The sequence below is a fragment of the Saccopteryx bilineata genome, chromosome 1, assembly GCF_036850765.1.
Source record: "Saccopteryx bilineata isolate mSacBil1 chromosome 1, mSacBil1_pri_phased_curated, whole genome shotgun sequence".
Classification (NCBI taxonomy): Eukaryota; Metazoa; Chordata; class Mammalia; order Chiroptera; family Emballonuridae; genus Saccopteryx; species Saccopteryx bilineata.
Window position 1 is genome coordinate 74,805,477 of NC_089490.1, and position 19,273 is coordinate 74,824,749.

At 34.8% G+C, this 19,273-nt stretch overlaps 1 protein-coding gene across 1 annotated transcript in view; it reads right to left on the reverse strand.

The window, feature by feature from the left end:
* Positions 1-19,273, reverse strand: part of ASCC3 (activating signal cointegrator 1 complex subunit 3) — a 353,954-nt gene that overhangs the window by 312,426 nt on the left and 22,255 nt on the right. Inside the window, exon 4 of the mRNA XM_066254466.1 lies at positions 6,671-7,230. Within this exon, the coding sequence (XP_066110563.1) occupies positions 6,671-7,230 (560 nt within the window). The remainder of the gene's footprint in view (positions 1-6,670; positions 7,231-19,273) is intronic.

A 19,273-nucleotide genomic window follows, 5' to 3' on the forward strand; every position in this document is an offset into this window, starting at 1 on the left:
TCTACAAAATTATCATTAATATCTTAGCCAAAATGTATATTATCTTAAATATTATTAAAACACTGAAAGATAACCTTTATTTAACTAATAAAATGATAAAATGTTTCATTTCTTTCCTTTATCAATAAATTACAGATACCTGTCAATATATATAACCCATATGTTCCTTCAAATTAGTCAGAACACTCATATCAAACACAATTCTCTTGCCCATTCCTCTTTTCAATGTACATATGAAAGTTACAAAAGGAGGACACTTAAGAAAGCAAGATAGGCCCTGGCTGGTTGGCTCAGCGGTAGAGCGTCGGCCTAGCATGCGGAGGACCCGGGTTCGATTCCCGGCCAGGGCACACAGGAGAAGCGCCCATTTGCTTCTCCACCCCTCCGCCGCGCCTTCCTCTCTGTCTCTCTCTTCCCCTCCCGCAGCCAAGACTCCATTGGAGCAAAGATGGCCCGGGCGCTGGGGATGGCTCTGTGGCCTCTGCCTCAGGCGCTAGGGTGGCTCTGGTCGCAACATGGTGATGCCCAGGATGGGCAGAGCATCGCCCCCTGGTGGGCAGAGCATCGCCCCATGGTGGGCGTGCCGGGTGGATCCCGGTCGGGCGCATGCGGGGGTCTGTCTGACTGTCTCTCCCTGTTTCCAGCTTCAGAAAAAAAAAAAAAAAAAGAAAGCAAGATAATGGGCGTGGGTTGGTTAAACTTTGTTAGATTATCTTTTTGTCTCCCCAAACCTAAGAGTACCTGATACAAAACAGAATGCATGAATGAATGAGTGCCACACAGAGAAGAGTAAGTCAGATAGTATAAAATTTAGCAAAACATCTTACTTCTTGAGTGACCATTCCATTTAAGAGCAAAACATTTTAGAATCTGTTATTGCCACAAATTGTAAACGGCAAGTAATTTTAAATCCTCATTTTGAGTTTAACATATCTTTTCTCCCAGGTCTTAAATAAGTCATCAAAACACAACTCTACAAATTCCAACAAAAGGACCTTTCAGCAAATGCAACTAATCTTCAATAAAAGATCTCATTATTTACCCAAAGTACTCATATTTAAAGAACTCATATTTGTACCTGTAGTGTATAAGAGTGTCCTTATACTTAACATCTTTTCCCATCTTATAATACTTTGAAAAACAATGCTCACCTGTTTTTCCTCAAAAGTTTGCTGAGCTGAGAGCTCTCATATACCTTCTAACCTAGAGGTCTTAGTGATAGTCCTTGGGCTATCCATCTTCCTCATATAGCCTTTCAAATACCACGTTTACTCTCCAATCCCACCATAGCTTTCTCTAGGAAAGGATAACCAACTGCAGTTTTTTTCAAGTGTTCATCATAAGATAGTTTTCATTTTCTTCACCAACCTGATCATACTCCTCTACAGACCTCCAGTAGGAGTCTATCTCCCTTAAAGTGTGGTGACTAGGTGCAGCCTGAAGCGCTGAACTGAATTATCACTACCCAAGTATAAAACTACATATTTAATAATAAAATTTAAAAATAAAATTGTATGCTAGCTACATAACACTACTTATAATAGACATTACATATAAGCTACTTATTCAATAATCAAATTTAAAAATAAAATAGTTTGCCAGCTACATAACACTGTTTACAATAAAGTCAGTATGTATGGAATATTTAACCATTCTAGGTGTTTTAAAAGCTTTACATCATATCACATATTCACAGCCAACCTACATGGTGTCATAAAATGTAATTGCTATTTTCTCTAAACTAAACAGGCAAGCACTGTTTTTCAAAGTATGATAAGATGGGGAAAGATGTAAGTACAAAGGACACTCCTATACAATACAGGTACAGGTATACACTGGCAGATTCTTTCAAGGAGGTATTTTTTTTGGTTATTTTGGGTGAAACTTTTCACTGATAGAAATATATTCAAGGGAAAATATATATAAACAAATATTTAGCATAAGAGTCTTTATTGCAATGTTTTTTATAACTGTGAAAAACTAGATAACCTTAAACAGCAGAGTATTAATAAACTAGAACATGGTAATAAATGTAATCTCTGTGGCCATTAATTCTGATTATGAAACAGCAGCAGCAAAAGATGTCTGTACCAATATGAATGGATTTTGATTAAAAATAACATGGAGTGTTCAAGTTTTATTTGTTCTGGTAATTAAAATGTACTAACTTTAAAAAATATTTTTAAATTTTCAAAAGTAAATATATCTAAAGAGTATAAAAAAAAACCCTTAAAAATGCTCTAGCCCAGGGGTCTCATACTCAACTCAGCATGTGGGCCGCAGAGCAAGATCACAGCCCTTCCGCGGTCGCACTAGGTCTACAAAAGGCAACTGTTACGCAACACTTTTCTCACTGCAGTTGAAAACAAAAAAAAAATCAGTACAACAAGCACAATCGTACATGCAGTTTACTCAGTGTCACAAAACGACCAGAAACTGTAGTTCGCATCACAACTACTGTTAACTAAGCTAATATCTAGCTAGGATGCTAGAGAAATGAAAAACACAAGTAGGCCCCTAGGCTTACTTAATTTTATCCAAAATATTTTGAACTTTGTGGATTAGTCTGCGGGCCACACAAAATTGTTCGGCGGGCCGCGAGTTTGAGACCCCTGCTCTAGCCCAATCAAATTTTAAGGCTTAAACACAATGACTACAGCCTTAACGGAGAAATTACTAGGAGTCAGAGATGATAAGAAGAAAAGCCCTGAGGAGAGCACTTACAGGTGCAAGGAGGAAAGGAAAAAAATAAATTGTTGGGAAACCTAGGTGTGCTGTTTTATTAGTCTAACACCCACAAGTACTTTAAATATAACTCCTGCAGAAACATTAAATATCATCTTTAACAAGGGTCTTAAGCAGGGTCCCCAAACTTTTTACACAGGGGGCCAGTTCACTGTCCCTCAGACTGTGGAAGGGCCGGACTATAAAAAAAAAACTATGAACAAATCCCTATGTACACTGCATATATCTTATTTTAAAGTAAAAAAACAAAACGGGAACAAATACAATATTTAAAATAAAGACCAAGTAAATTTAAATCAACAAACTGACCAGTATTTCAATGGGAACTATACTCCTCTCACTGACCACCAATGAAAGAGGTGCCCCTTCCCGAAGTGCAGCAGGGCCAGATAAATAGCCTCAGGGGGCCGCATGCTGTCCTTGGCTGTAATTTCGGGACCCCTGGTCTTAAGGTTTCATCCTTTGTCTTATTTTGTCAATTCCACATTTGGAACTCTCTAAAAAGGAAAAGCATTGTGTCTAAAGAAACTGTGGATTAAGAGTCAATGCTGAAGATTCCTAAACATATTTAAAATGCTTAAAGTTTCCAAGCACCTACTACAGGAAAATGTACATATCTACTCTTGACAAAGTACACATTGGACTCAGAATATCTTCATTTAAATCTTGGATCCACTATTTAGTAACCTTGAGCAAATTTCTCAACATCCCTATAAAATACCTCCAGTGAGCAATAATCTATGAGGCCAACAAAACATTATCTTAAAGTACCACAAAGCAGAGGTACCAATAAATGAGAAAAACTTAAAGAATTTGATGTTTGAAAAAGACATCAACTTAGCCACAATTGTGGTAAAAATAAAATTGTATTAACTTATGTTTACTTTAGTATGCTTAAAAAAAAATCAAATATGGGAGGTCAGATGTGCCTCAGAGTGCAAGCTTTACAAGTGCTCAGGGTTTCTAATAGTTTTTAATCCCCCATGACTACCTCAAAGCATTGCTATAAAGATTAAATGAAGTGATACATAAACATAATGTCCTTAATTAACATAACGCCTTATGTCATAGAGAAGGCACTCAAATGTAGCCATCATTATTACTATTGTCATCAGGATTACTTCTCTCCACATGTTTCTGACTAGAGCCTCTCTTGCACTGTCTCCATGGTAAATGTCAAGCTTCCAATACTAGTTCAATAACATAAAGGTCTTTGGAAAAAAAGACTTGAAATAGAAAACCTTTACAAACAGCTTTATTATCAGTCATTAGGTCACCAGACTAAATTCACAACTGAGTCATATGTTGAACAAAATTCCTACAGTGTAGACATTGATTTTTGTATACGTCTTTAAATTTACATGTAAAGATATGTTCCTATGGCTTCACTAAATTTCTGGAGCAACACATAGCATGGTGATTTAAATATTCCTATTCCACAGAATCAACTGAAACCTCAAAAAGAAATTAGCTACGCTATCACATAAACTGATTACTCTTTTAATTAAACTTTTCCCAGGCTTACGGGATATAAAAGTAAACAGATGACACATAAAGTATAGCAGACTAAGGACTAAAGTGAGAATAACAGTGGTCCGGAGTGACAGTACTGAAACAACATTTTTCTACTGAGGCATTAATTTACTATAACAATATAATTGTATAGAAAGAAACCTAATATAAAAGTATGAATAACCAATGCTGTAAAAAAAATAATGATTATTTATTTTTATTTACAGATAGAAAAACCAAAACCCTGAGGGATGAACCATTTAAAACTCTACTAAAGTCACTGGCAGAATATGAAATATTCATTCATATGTTAAACTGTCCATTAAACCCTACTTTAAAAAATCAATGAATTAGACCACACAGAGTACACCCACAAGTTTTAGAATGAGTTATATCTAATACATCTTAACAAGTGTACAAGGTCCTTAGCTATCTGCTCACCCTGTCTCTCACTATACTCCGTTTGCATCCTACCCCCTTACTGTATAGACTACAACTCTATGAACACATCATATTCTTTCACACCTGAAATAAGCTTCCTACCTTTCTGCTCCACTTAAAGAAATTAAATCTAGTTGTATTTTAAGATTTGGTTCTAACTTAACCTCCTCCATGAATACTTTTCCTACCATCCGAGCTCTTCAATGGAATCTATGACTGGTTCTTTAATGCCCCCATTTTTTGTAGATAGTATCATAACATCTATGGTATTCGAGTGGACTTACCGAAATGTCTCCTTTTACTAAACAACTCCCTGACAGCACGGGGCTACCTTACTCATCCTAACACATCCAGTAACTGGCACAGTACCTAAACAGGTAGTAAGCATCCAACAAACATATGATGACCGGATGGATGAATGAATTCAGTTTGACGTTGCAATGAGGTAGATTATGAAAAGATCTTGAGAGTTAAAAATCATTCTACATCCAACAATCAGAAGTTTCAGTTTACTATCTTCAAAATAAGGAAATTGCTATGTATATAATTATGTTAAGCAAATATCAGTAAAATTTTCTTAATACATCATAAATCTATAAATTTTAAAACTTTATTATTATTGGAATGTTAGAGAAAATCCATTTATATATGTGAATCAAAGCTAATACAAATTAAACCAAATGCAACCAGTGAAGGCAAATGAAACTGATCCCAGAATTAACATTATACCTTATTCCCAAATGATAGTTAATCACCATAATACCTATCACTATCATAGGTTTAGTCTCAAATACCTATTTAGCTAATTCCCTAAATTAATTTTTCTCTGAAAAAAAAACTTAATATTTTTTTCTGTATTCCTGACAGATACTCCATGTGATTTAAATTTTTTTGTTTTGTTTTGTTTTTATAAATAATTCAGTGAGAGGGGAGGCAGAGAGATAGACTCCTGCATGCGCATCAACCAGGACCCACCCAGCAAGGCCACTAGGGGGCAATGCTCTGCCCATCTGGAGTATTGCTCCATTGCTCAGCACTTGAACTCTTCTTAGCACCTGAGGTGGAGGCCATGGAGCCATCCTCAGCATCTTGGACCAACTTACTCCAACTGAGCCATGGCAGAGAGAGGAGGGAGAGAGGGAGGGAAGGAGATGGACACTTCTGTGTGCCCTGACTGAGAATTGAACCCAGGACATCAACACACTGGGCTGATACTCTACCACTGAGCTAACTGGCCAGGGCCTAAAAATTCTTAATGTTTATCATCCTTCTCTCTTCCTGTCTCTATTTCTCTCACCTCCTCTCTCTCTAAAACAGCGGTTCTCAACCTGTGGATCGTGACCCCGGCAGGGTTTGAACGAAAATATTTTCGATGGCTTTAGGCGACCCCTGTGTTTTGGTTGTTCAACCCCCACCAGGGTTGCGACCCACAGGTTGAGAACCGCTGCTCTAAAAGAAAAAAAAAATTCTTAACTCCAACAATAATAAAAATAATCATAGCTACCATACAGTATTTAGAAAATGTTTTGATTTCACATATGACATCTCATTTACAGCTTACATTACTTACTTAACCTTTATATTCATATCCCTTTGACAGAGATCAAGAAAACAGCCTCTGGGAGATTTAATTACCTAAAGTCTCAATAGCAGTAAGTGGAAAAGGAAGAACTATCTGATTTGAGAGCCTCTGCCCTCTCTATGACAGTATGCCATTTCTCTTAATCCTTCATCAAATGTGTTACCCATCCATTTTATCCAGCATTAGAATTAGGTTTTGACTTTATTTTAAATTTATACCTGGGAAGAAATATGCCAGTATTGAGAGCAAAACTAAACTGTCAAAGGTTTAGTTTTTACTGTCACGTGACAGTACTTTTTATTTATTTTTTTGCTTACCACCCATGTTCAAAAAGGCCATTTCATTAAGATAGTTCACATTAGTGTAAAACTTCAATAACTTCAACTATACCTCATTCTGAAGTTCATCACCACTTTTAACAGAAGCAAGCATATCATATAAAGTACAGCAAAGATCTTCTATCCTTGTTGCTTCAGCCATTTCATTTAAAGTTGCATTTAAGTACTTCTCAACTTCAGACCACAAAAAGGAGTCATTTGTTTTCTCCACAGGTTTGACCTCTGGGTTGGAATGCTCCCGAAAATGCTCATTCAGAAACTTATTGTAATCTAGGCTTATAGTTTTCTGGGGTTCACCATTTATCGGAAGTTCATCAAAGTGGTCCAAATCATGCATGTCAAATGAAAATGTTAAATTACTACCAAATAAAACTCTATCACCAGTTTCCTCTTTTGTCATCTGGACTAGAGTGGTCAGACTGTCTTGACAAAAATGAGAAGTAATTCGATTGGTTGCATTACAAGCTGCAGTAGCAGATGATGATGGAAAGGGACCAAACATCTGTTTGATAGCCTTTGTCTCCTTGTGACCAACAGAGTCCTTCAAATGAAATGTCCTGAAGAGAAATGCAGCTGCACTTTCAATAGCTTCTTTTCCATTATCCATTCCAACTATTCAAAGACAAAAGAAACAGTATTAGCTTAAGTGAACCATGGTTTAAGTTACGTCTTCAAAAAAACGACTGACAATATTCTTCTGAGTAAATACAACAATAAACAACATATACTGATAAAAAATAAACAATTTAAAAGCAGAAACACTCCTTTAAAAGCAGGTTACCAGCCCTGGCCACTGGCTCAGTGAATAAAGTGTCAGCCCAGCATATGAACATCCCAGGTTCAATTCCCAGTCAGGGCATATAGGAAAAATGACTATCTGTTTCTCCCCTCCCATCCCCACTTCTCTTCCTCTCCCCCTCCCATTGCAAGTGGCTCAATTGATGTAAGCATGGTGCCAGGCACTGAGGATAGCTCTGTTGGTCCCGGCATCTGCCTCAGATGCTAAAAATAGTTTGGTACTTAAGCATCAGCCTCAGATGGGGTTGCCAGGTGGATCCCAGTCAAAGCACATGTGGGAGTCTACCTCACTATCTCCCCTCCTCTCACCTAAAAATTAAATAAACAGAAATAAAAAAAAGCACATTCTCAAATTCTAGAAGAACTGTATAAGGTAAATAAATCATTATCAGTAATTATTCTACATCTAAGTTGAGAAAGTACATAATAACACATCTTTGTATCTTATTTAAAAATTGAAGCTTTAGCTAAAACAATTAAAAGTGTATTTTAAAAACTGATTTGATGTTAGTTAAATAAACAAAAATAAGGTACAAAAAAAAAATTATAGACTTTTGGAGCTGAAAGGAAACCAGAGATCTATAACTTTCTTTTCAATATGTACTTTAAATCTGGGATAGCAAGAAATAAATTTATATAGTTTTCATTCATAAGCATTTAATACTAGAAAGGATGGACATAAATAGAATCTTTTAAAATAAACAGCCATATTATAAAAAATTTATCTTCTGTTTAAAAGAGACCACAAATTTCATACCAAAGTAAGAGGAAGTAAATAAGCAAACTTTAATTTCTTTAAGGCATTAATTTTTCATATCTGATTTTTGTGTGTGGGGGGTATTTTTCTGAAGTAAGATGCAGGGAGACAGAGAGACTCCCAAATGCACCCAATGGGGATCCACCTGGCACGCCAACTAGGGGGTGATGCTCTGCCCATCTGGGTGGGGATTTGCTTTGTGGCAATGGGAGCCATCCTCAGCACCCGAGCCAATTTGCTCCACTGGAGCCTTGGCTACAAGAGGGGAAGAGAGAGATTGAGAGAAAAAAGAGGGGGAAGGGTGGAGAAGCAGATGGGCACTTCTCCTGTGTAGCCTGACCAAGAATAGAACCCAAGACATCCACAGGCCGGGCTGATGCTCTACAACTGAGCCAATCGACAAGGGTCTCCTATCTGATTTTAAGTAAAAGGGAAAAAACCTGCATTTGTTTCATACAATTCAAAGAATATTCAAAGAGCAGAAAAAAATTTTCAATCTTCAGAAGGGTCCAAAAGTTAATGTGACTTACCTAAAGTAATACTGGTAAAGTAAATAATATCATTAATATACCAGTATCTTCCTAAAACCATGACTCTAATCATTCCATTTGTGATTTCTTGAGCAGCTTACTTACTATTGCTCAGTAATCCAACCCAAACTCCTACACTTTGATCTCAAATTATGATAGGAGTGACTCCCATCTCTTTTGTTTCCAGCCTTATTAACTATTTATTATATTTCCATATTTCCTGCTCTGCCCAGCAAGAATTTATACCCAGAAGCCAGGTCCGGGCCCATTCTATGCCTATTTCCATGCTGATTGTTTAAATCCTACCCATGTTTCATAATCAAGCTCAAAGTGCCTCTTTTAAGGTGAGTACAATATTGTTCACAATGCTCGATTCCTTTACTGTATCTAGCTCCAAATAGGTTCTGCAACAAAGATTTGTTGAATTAAACTGAATCCAGGCCTAGATAACAATGTACTAGTTTTTTTTACACTACACCACACTGCCTTGAAAACTTACTGTGTATGATATTTATGCACGTATTTAAAAAACTAAATATGAGTGGATAAACAACTTTACAATGTATGTCTATTATTTCCATTTTCTTCTAGCTAGTTTATTTTTAGAATTTAGCTTTTAGAAAAATGCATGACAAAAATCATGTATAAGCAATGCTTTTACATTAATAGAATAGCATTTATGTACATTTTACTCAGTCTACATATGATGCTTGGAGAACTTAGCCTGTGGATATTTTAGGGACTGTGATAACTCTACAGATAATTTAACAGGGTTGGGACTATTGATGTCTTGGCAAAAAATGGAAGTTATATTTACAAGCTCATTCTATATCTAAAATTATATATTTTTTGTAAAGCTATTATTGTTTTGCATCTTGAAATTTTTCTTTATTAAGAACTTTCACGTTAAATTATCTCAAGTCTTCCTAATAAAATTATCTTCATCTTACAGATGCTAAAATGGAGACTCGAAGTAAAACAATTTGGGAGAAATCAACAGACATTTAGTTATTAAACAAGATTTAAAGCAGAATTCTAATTCCTAAACAAAGTTCTCTGCACTACACCACAGTGACTCCCTATACATTCCTGTAGACTTATCTCTATTTCTCATTTATTAAATAAACTAATAAATTAAAAATCACCTTAGAAAATAAAGTAATAAATGGAAGAAGAGTCTTAATTTATTATCATAAGTGAAATTAATTTAAACCATCATTAAGTCACTGGTCAAACTTGTTACAGCCAAATACTATACTGCATTCACTAAATGCAATGCAATAAATCTATATATCTTGCCATAAAATAACCTCCACAATCTAGTTAGTGGGGAAAATAATAATAATTGGAAGAAAAAATAGTAATTGTAGACTCACAGAAACACCCAGAAAGGTAAAAAATGTGTTCAGGGTTTCAAATTTTTAATAAGCATTGATTTTCATCTATATAACTTCAAAATAACATATAAATACTTTAAATTTTTTTCTTGTTTCACAAATTTTATTGATTCAACAATAACAAAAAATTACATCTTCCATTTTGACAATGAGACAATGTTAGAATTTGGGAGAAAAATCACAAAGCCTTAAACTGTTAACTTCTTTAAGAAACAGTTCATGTGAATCAAAATCATTCAATCAAAACCATTCACAATTGTCTTAACCTTACCATTTAAAAATATCTCACAAGATAACCTGGAGTTGTTATCTTTGAATATATGTATCCTGATTTATTGATGTCGCCCCATTAAAAATAAAATTATTAAGAAAAAAGTGAACAAAATGTTTCAAAAAATTGATTGTACTTACTTGCTAAACCACCTATTTCATTTCTACAAATTTGTTCTAAGAATATAATCAAACAAGTGCAGAAATATTTGTTCAAAGATGTTATTTGCAGAATCATTTATAACAAAAATTGTAAATACATAGATGCTCATTATTATGAGATTGTTTAAATAAATTATGTTCTATCTAAAAATATCTCTAATATAGAATTATATTCAAGAAGACAGGTTTTAACAAAACCTTGCTTTAGTGCAGAAATATCACAAGAAAGTGTTTTCCTTAGAACACAAGCTACTACTACTCAAAACTTAACCGGAGGTTAAATTTTAAAATGAAATTAATGAGGTTCTTCATTGAGAGTTTAGAAAATGTTATTCAAAGAAAGTTGAGAATAACCTCAACTCAGAAATGTGACTAAAAATAAACTACTTTTAGTAAATACACTGATTTTATGAATTCTACTAACAATAATATGCAGAATGTCAGCTTTACATGGCCTTTTAGAGTCATATCTCAGCACTTTATATCAGAAAACACTTTGAGGACAGTAATTCTGAGAATGGCATAACTTTTATAAAGTATTTTAAAATGTTTGAAAAAATGTTTATTTACTGTATCTTGTACTAATTTTGCTTGTGTAATTAGGACGTAACAGTATTTCCTTAGACTATTGGTTCTCAAACAGAATGTGTCAGAATCACCAGGGGTCTGGTTTAATCACCCAGACTGTGGGGCTTCTGCCATAGAATTTCAGATTCACTCTGCCTGGATGCGGTCTGAGAATCTGCATTTCTAACAAACTCCCAGCAGATGCTGATGCAGCTAATATGAGGACCCCCACATGGGGAAAACCAATGGCTTAGAATAATTTTAAAAACGATATTAATCAAAATGAAGAAAAAGGAAATACATCTACATAGTATCTCTTTCTATACCCCTTTAAAATTTTAATCTTAGTTGGATAATGGTTCTTCATAAATGTTACTGCCTTCTCCTACTTACTAACTTACCTTTACAACTTACTCCATATCTTTGAGTTGGGCTGCTAAGAACAGACAAGTGTTCACACCATAAAGTCATTTCTCAAAAGTGAATCTGTGTACTGCGCTACCTAGGAGTCTGGAAATCCCAATTTTTGAGAAGCACTAGCATATATTATTTGTTGCCCATGTTGACTAACAAAGAAACAAACTACTTCATTCTGAACACAAAGCTTTTCTCTGGAGCGCTAAAGCACGCGACCCCTTCCCGTTCCGTGCCGCCTTCCGGCAACCACACACGCGTGTAGCCCCGCCCAGCCCAACACGCGTTCCAGCGCTCGGTTCCAGCGCCATCTGGAAACCGTCTGCATATGATGACGTAGTAGCTACAGGGACCGGCTGCGGTCAGCGGCCCGGGGAGAAGGCAGCTAGGACTGGAGCAGGGAATGGTGGCCCCAGCAGAGCAGCAACAAAGGAATCACCCTAATTTGCTAGTACAACTCTCCCAAAAAGCCAGCACTTACGATTTTTTCGTGACTGAAAAATATAAAAGGTGTTTGTAAAACAAAAAACATGCTAAGAGAATAAATGCAATTACATGTCTGAATTGTCAAAGCTCTGGCAGGCCTCACATCGCCTCAACAAACTGGAATTAGAAGGGAAACCAACAAGAAATCTTAATGCTTTGCTTCTCCATCAGCTGGCCGACTGAACCAGCACACATTCGCCAAAAAGAAAGGAGTGCTGAGGCTTTGGAAAACGAGAGGGTATGCTCATAGAGTGGACCTCTGTAATAAGGAGTCATGTTCTTGTTTTCTTATATACTGCTCACAAAAATTAGGGGATATTTCAAAATGAATATGAAGCTATAAAAACATTTGATTTTTTTATTAAACAAGAACATCAGAAAAGCAAAGGACAAGTCAAAGAAAGTTGTTTGATTTTATGCACTATACAAAAGACAAAGTACTGGAGTATCTGCATGTTCCTTGATCTAATTTTTGTGAGCAGTGCTATATCCAAAATTAAACATGTTGAATTAACTGAGGATCTCATTTAGAAACAACCTTTTTGTTCATTTCTCTTTATATTTCACATACAATTTTAGTATCTACTCATCTTTTAAACGATTATTAGGGTGAAACTCTGGTCATTTAACATTTGCTCCCAAACCTAAAGGAGTTTCTGTTTCCCACAACTGACTCTGCTCATCTTTCTGCAAACAATAGGAACATTCTCAAGATAAAGCTCCATGAAGAATATACTCTATTTAGATAGCTGTCCAGGGTTAGAGCATCCTCCTGAGAGTTATAGTTGGGTTAATGGTCAGGGTACACACAAGAAATCAACTGATAAATGAATAAATAAGTAGAACAACAAATTAATGTCTGTCTCTCCCTCCCTTACTCCCACCTTTTTCCCCTTTCTCTCCCCCTCTCTCAAAAAATCAATGAAAACAATATATATACTAACCAATTGGCAAAAGTCAGAATCAAACTTAGGAGCTTCAAACCTTTAAGGAAGCTACTCTGGGCAAAGCTGCTCTGGATATCTAACCACTTGAATATCTAATTTTCTATCTATAAAAAATTGAACAGGATAAACTGTAAACCAGAAAATTGGCTTTATACACCGGGCACTTCAACTGCAACACATTTAAAGAGATAAACTTAGGTCACTACAATACTTTTTATTAATAACAAATACTTGCCCTACCCACTTAATAGTTATACTGAAAGCAAATGAGAGTAAACTCTAAATATACAATTGGTAACTGACTGCTATAACATTATTATGCAACAAATTTTTTAAACCAGAATTATGAATAAATCATCCTCAACACACAATTTACTTCTATATTTCTCTTTGATTACAAAATATTAAAAAGCTGTTAATTTTAACTTTTTAAACAGTCTACTTTAATAGTTGAGAAATTCTTAAAAAGGGATATGTAGTAAATTTTAATTGAATATATCCATTAACTGTTTGCATCCTTAATTGCCAAATGTCCAACTTAGAAGTAGTCCACAAGTGATTTCCTTGACCAGTTAAATCTTCAATTTTAGTAGAAAATATTATACAAAAATCTTTTATGCTAGTATGTTAATATTGAAATGTTCAAAGCAATCAAATTTATTTTTTCATGTATGTCCAAACTTTAAATGCCCATTTACCCAATACTTGATCTTCAACTGTAAATATCATATTATAACCCTGCATCAGTGTCATCTTATGCTCATTCTGTTAACAATACCATCAAGGCAGGCAAGCTATTATAAACATGTTATATTTGAAAAGAGATTAGCTAATTTTTAATTGATAATTATAATTATTTCTTTTAAAAAGCTTTTTTAAATGCGTGCGTGTGTGTGTGTGTGTGTGTGTGTGTATTTATTTTAGAGAGAGAAGAAGGGAGACGGAAAGTAAGACAGGAAAATAGGTCTGATCCTGTATGTGCCCTGACCGGGGATTGAACCGGCAACCTCTGAGCTTCGGAACTATGCCCTAACCAGCCAGATATCTTGTCAGGGCTGATGATTATTTCTTTTACAAATATGTAAACTATTTGTAGCAGCAACAGCATAACATATAAAAACAATGATTCAACTTAAATTACACTATCCCACACCCCCATCAGATTTTCCCTCTACCTATTCACCTCCAGTGCAGATTAGGATTTTTTTTTCTTTTTTTTTTGATTAGGATATTTTTTAACAAGTACAGTATCAAAAGTTACCATATGAATCTGACAAATATTTCCCTCATTTTACAGCGTAACTCAGATACATAGAGATTAAATAATATTCTAGTAAGACTTCAAGAGCAAGGATTTTTTGTTCTTTCTGCATTATACTACTTGAAAATAAACAAAGCAGTTACAATATAACTTGGGAGATAAACTGAAAAATGTATGTGATATAAATTGAAAATTGGCTAAGTAATATAACTTAGAATAATGAGCTTTCTTTATTTTTGAGAATATTAGAACTCTTTTTTCTTTTTTTTTTTAATTTTGAAGAGTTTTATTGAAGGAGGAGATTTGTTCAATATGCCGGCCGCATATGGCTGACAGGGGACATCTGCAGACCTAAATCGTGTCAATATTAGAACTCTTGTACTTCAAAAATCCTCCTGTCTGGACCGCGGTGGCGCAGTGGCTAGAACATCAGCCTGGAACACTGAGTTCGCGGTTTGAAACCCTGGGCTTGCCTTGTCAAAGCACACACAAGTAAACAATAAACAACTAAAGTGAAGTAACTATGAGTTGATACTTCTCGCTCTCCACCCCTCCTCTCTCTCTAAAATCAATAAAATCTTTAAAAATAAATTATCCAGCAAAACCTTGCAATAAGGCAAAATATTCAAGACATGTTCAATACAGTACGTAATTTGAAGGAATTCCTTAGATATTAAGATTACCCCTACACTTTAATAGAAACTACTGCCTTCAGGGTGAGCAAATAATGAAAGGAGAGAATAGAGAAACATATCTGGTAAAGAAAAAGAGCAGTAGTTGTAGAAGAGATTAAAGAGGCCAGGCAATTCATCATGTTTTAAAGTCAGCCATTTAATTCTATGTACAATATATTCTTTACAAAATGTAAAGAGTCATCTTACTGGAGTGTATACTTTAAGTGAGCACTGAGCCATTATATTACCATTTCTAGTACTACAAAATCCTGCATCAAATTACAAGTTTATTTTCCAAGTATCCAAACAGCTAACATAAAAGTTTTCATTTTACATATAATCTTCCTATAATAAAACCATTATTTTGAGCATCATTACACAGAAATAAACTATCTTTGAACAAATCATGCAACTCACTGAGATTTAACTGGTATTGTTTTAATTTTTTACTACCCAAGATTTAAAAAAACATTTGAAATAGATGATTTAAAGTATACATATCAGTGCAGCACCCATTTACAGATGCTTAGTTACAGACCTGATAGTGCTATAAAGAAAATTAACTGCACCTTAAAAATGCCTTTACTAAGAAACAGTGTAAATTTTCTTATGCTCAAGGAATCATAATTTGTAAATGAAAAATAATATATTGACAAACTAAAGCAAACTGTGAAGAGTTGATCCTATTTCTAACTCTTGCCATTGCTATATCCATTCAATTTATAGCTGTTTTGCCATATTTCCATGTAATCTGAACTATTTATACAGCCAATATATTTTCAAATCATCTATGAAGTTTATTGTTATTCAGCTTATTTTGTAATTTTTCTTGTGATATGGATATTTATAAACAACTCTGTCCCTGTGACATTCAAAACAATCTAATTGTGTCCCAAATTTTTCTCCTCTATGAATTAATTCCTTCCTGACTTTCTCGAGCAAAGTTCCTGCCCTATACAACCCACATCATCATGGGGCATATAAATCAATCATAACATTTAACCACACAGAGAAACTCCTTGTTTACCAATGGCTACTGGTATGTCTAGGGCTATAATAAAGTTATTCATTGACAGCCATTTACCAGGCTTTATTCGAAGCACTTTGTAGTATTTCTTCCCATTACAACTATACAAAGTAAGAACTACCATGACTAGATTATATATGAGGAAACAGTTATAGTGATATTAGTTACTCATTGGTAAGTGATACAACTAAATTTGTACCATACATTTTTCTGATAATTTGAAATTATCCTAAGCTATAGGAAAATAATTTCATGAAAATTTAAAACCAAAAATGAAATAAAGATGCGTTTTTATTATTTATTATACATTTATTACAAAAATACAGTTGTAAATATTCTAATTAGCTTATTTTATCTACCCATATATCTAAAAATAAACTATAATTAAGTAGAGTTTATGACAGTAATGTAATGTGGTTGAACTGTTAGAATATCTAGAAATATACTCAACTTTTAAAAAACTAAAGTAGGAAGCATCAAATGGAGAGGTGTAAGAGAAGCCAAGCAGACAAGGTGAACAAAGCCAACAGACATGAAGGAAAGGCCTAGCCATTAGCAGTGTGTCCCCTAACATTATCAGGTTGCCGTATGGTGCTAGGTGGGTATACTAGACTTATCAGGGAGATCACTTTGGAAACTGTATACACATCTAACCAGTATTTTGTACACATGAAACTGACATAAAAAGAAAACTGAATGTCAACTGTAACTGAAAAATAAAAATATTTTTTTTAAAAAAGGGAGGGAAAAAGGCTGCTGAATTCTAGAGTTCGTCAAATGAAATGATGAATAAACCCACTTCATCTCTGTCACTATGGTAGGGTTTGATATTTGAGTTAAATACACTCCTAATATATATATTTATGAATATATACAGTATTTCCCCATGTATAAGACACTCCAATGTATAAGACACACCTTAATTTGGGGGCCCAAAATTTGAAAAAAAAGTATTACATAAAGTTATTAAACTCATGTTTTATTCATCATAAAAGTCATACAGCTCATCACTATCAAAACTCCCATCCATTAGCTCAGGGGTCAAGAACCTATGGCTAGCGAGCCACATGTGGCTCTTCTGATGGCTACATCTAGCTCACAGATAAATCTTTAATAAAAAAAATGTTAAAAATATAAAACATTCTCATGTATTACATACAATCCATTCATTTCCTACCGCTCATGTTCATGCTTGCGGATGGCTGGAGCCAATCACAGCTGTCCTCCGGGACAACACTAAATTTTTATTGGATAATGCCTAACGTACACAGGTTGTTGTATGGCTCTCATGGAATTCATTTTAAAATATGTGGCGTTCATGGCTCTCTCAGCCAAAAAGGTTCCCAACCCCTGTATTAGCTTGTCTTCATCTGTGTCTGATGATGAATCACTGTCTTCATATTCTTCATATATTGCTTCGTCCTCTCTCCTATCTATGGCATTTGAAATGCCACTATCACTATATAAGATGCACCCATTTTTAGACCTCAAATTTTTCAGAAAAAATAAAGTGCATCCTATACATGGGGAAATGCGGTAAATGTCATAAAAATATAAAAATAGTAATGGGAATGCTAAATATCAATTTTATAATATTGAAGTTATTGATTACCAGAGACTGAGCAGGTAGTCATTACCACATCAGTAAGATTGTATTTTTTCAGCCCTGGCCGGTTGGCTCAGCAGTAGATCATCAACCAGCATGTGGAAGTCCTGGGTTCAATTCCCAATCAGGGCACACAGAAGTGAGCATCTGCTTCTTCTCCCCTCCTATCCCATCTCTCTCTCTCTCTCTCTCTCTCTCTTCTCCTCGCGCAGCAGAGGCTTGGTTTGAGCAAGTTGGCCCCAGGCGCTGAGGAAGGCTCCATTACCTTGCCTCAGGAGCAAAAATGGCTGGGTTGCCAAGCAACAGAGCAGCACCCTGGATGGGCACAGCATCGCAATAGGGGGATCACCAGATGGATTCCAGTCGGGGCACATGTGGGCGTCTGTGTCTCTGTCTCCCCACCTTTCACTTTAATAATAAAAAAAAAAACATTTGTTTTTTAAAAAGAAAATCTAAAGGAAAGATAGCCAAGTGTTAAGCTAAGCAGGGAATACAGTGATATTTGTTAAAGATTTTTTGTTTTTAGCAGTCTGAAATATTTCATGAAAATTAATAATATAAAAAGCCACAATTTTCACTTTTTACTGAATATAACAAGAATATATACAATATACATACAGCTCAGAGTTATCACAAAGTGAAGATACGTGTGAAATTTGGATAACTAAGAAACAAACATTATCAGCTTCCTTCCCAGAAACTTCTCCCATATATAATCCCAGTCACTATTATCACCTTCCTAAACAAGCCACTACCATGTCTTCTGAAACCAGCAATTAGTCATGCCTAGTTATTAATTTCATGTAAATATAATCATTCTGTTTTTATGTGACTTCTCTCAGTCAACACTGTAAGATTCATTCACAATGTTACATATGACTGTGTTACAGGTAGTATATATATCATAATTTATCTATGCCACCATTTAAAGGTGAATTGGGTTGTTTCCACTTTAAGACTATCACAAATAATGAATGCATGCCTCTTTGTGTACACATGAAGGCATTTTTATTGGATATTTATGTATGAATTAGTGGGTAATATATATGTACCAAGACTTAACATTTAACTTGTCCAACCACAGTTGATACTATCAAACATTTTTTCAAAGCAGTCATACCAATTTAAACTCTACCAGCAGCAGTTGAGAATTTTTCACATTCTTGAGCCTGACCAACAATTGGTAAGCCTGTCTTTTTAATTTTAACTATTAGTATGGGCATGTAGTGGCATTTCTCTCATTACTAATAAGGCTGGGCACTTTCTCATGTTTACTGGCCATTCAATTATTGTCAGTGAAATTCTTGTTCAAGGCTCTTCCTCATTTTTATATAGAATCATCTGTCCTTTTCTTATTGTTTTATAGAAGTTCTTATTTAATGTAGATACAAGGTCTCTTTTTTGATTATGTATGTTGAGACTATGACCTGCCTTTTTACCTTCAAAGAATAAAAACTATCAATTTTAACATGATCCAATTTCCAATTATTTCCTTTTTGAGTGCTTTGTTTTGTTTAATGCATTTTTCCATGTACAAAGGTCAATAAGGTATTCTTCTACACCATCTTTTAGAAAATTTATTCTTTTAAAGTTATCATTTTACAACCTAAGAATTATCTGCATAGGTTTATGTTTATATATATATATAGATACATATTTATCTCCAGTTGAACCATACCATGTACTGAAAAAAGAGCCAAGTTTCACTACTTCATGGCCTTCAAGATAAATCAAGTGTTCTAATACCTATGGGTCAATT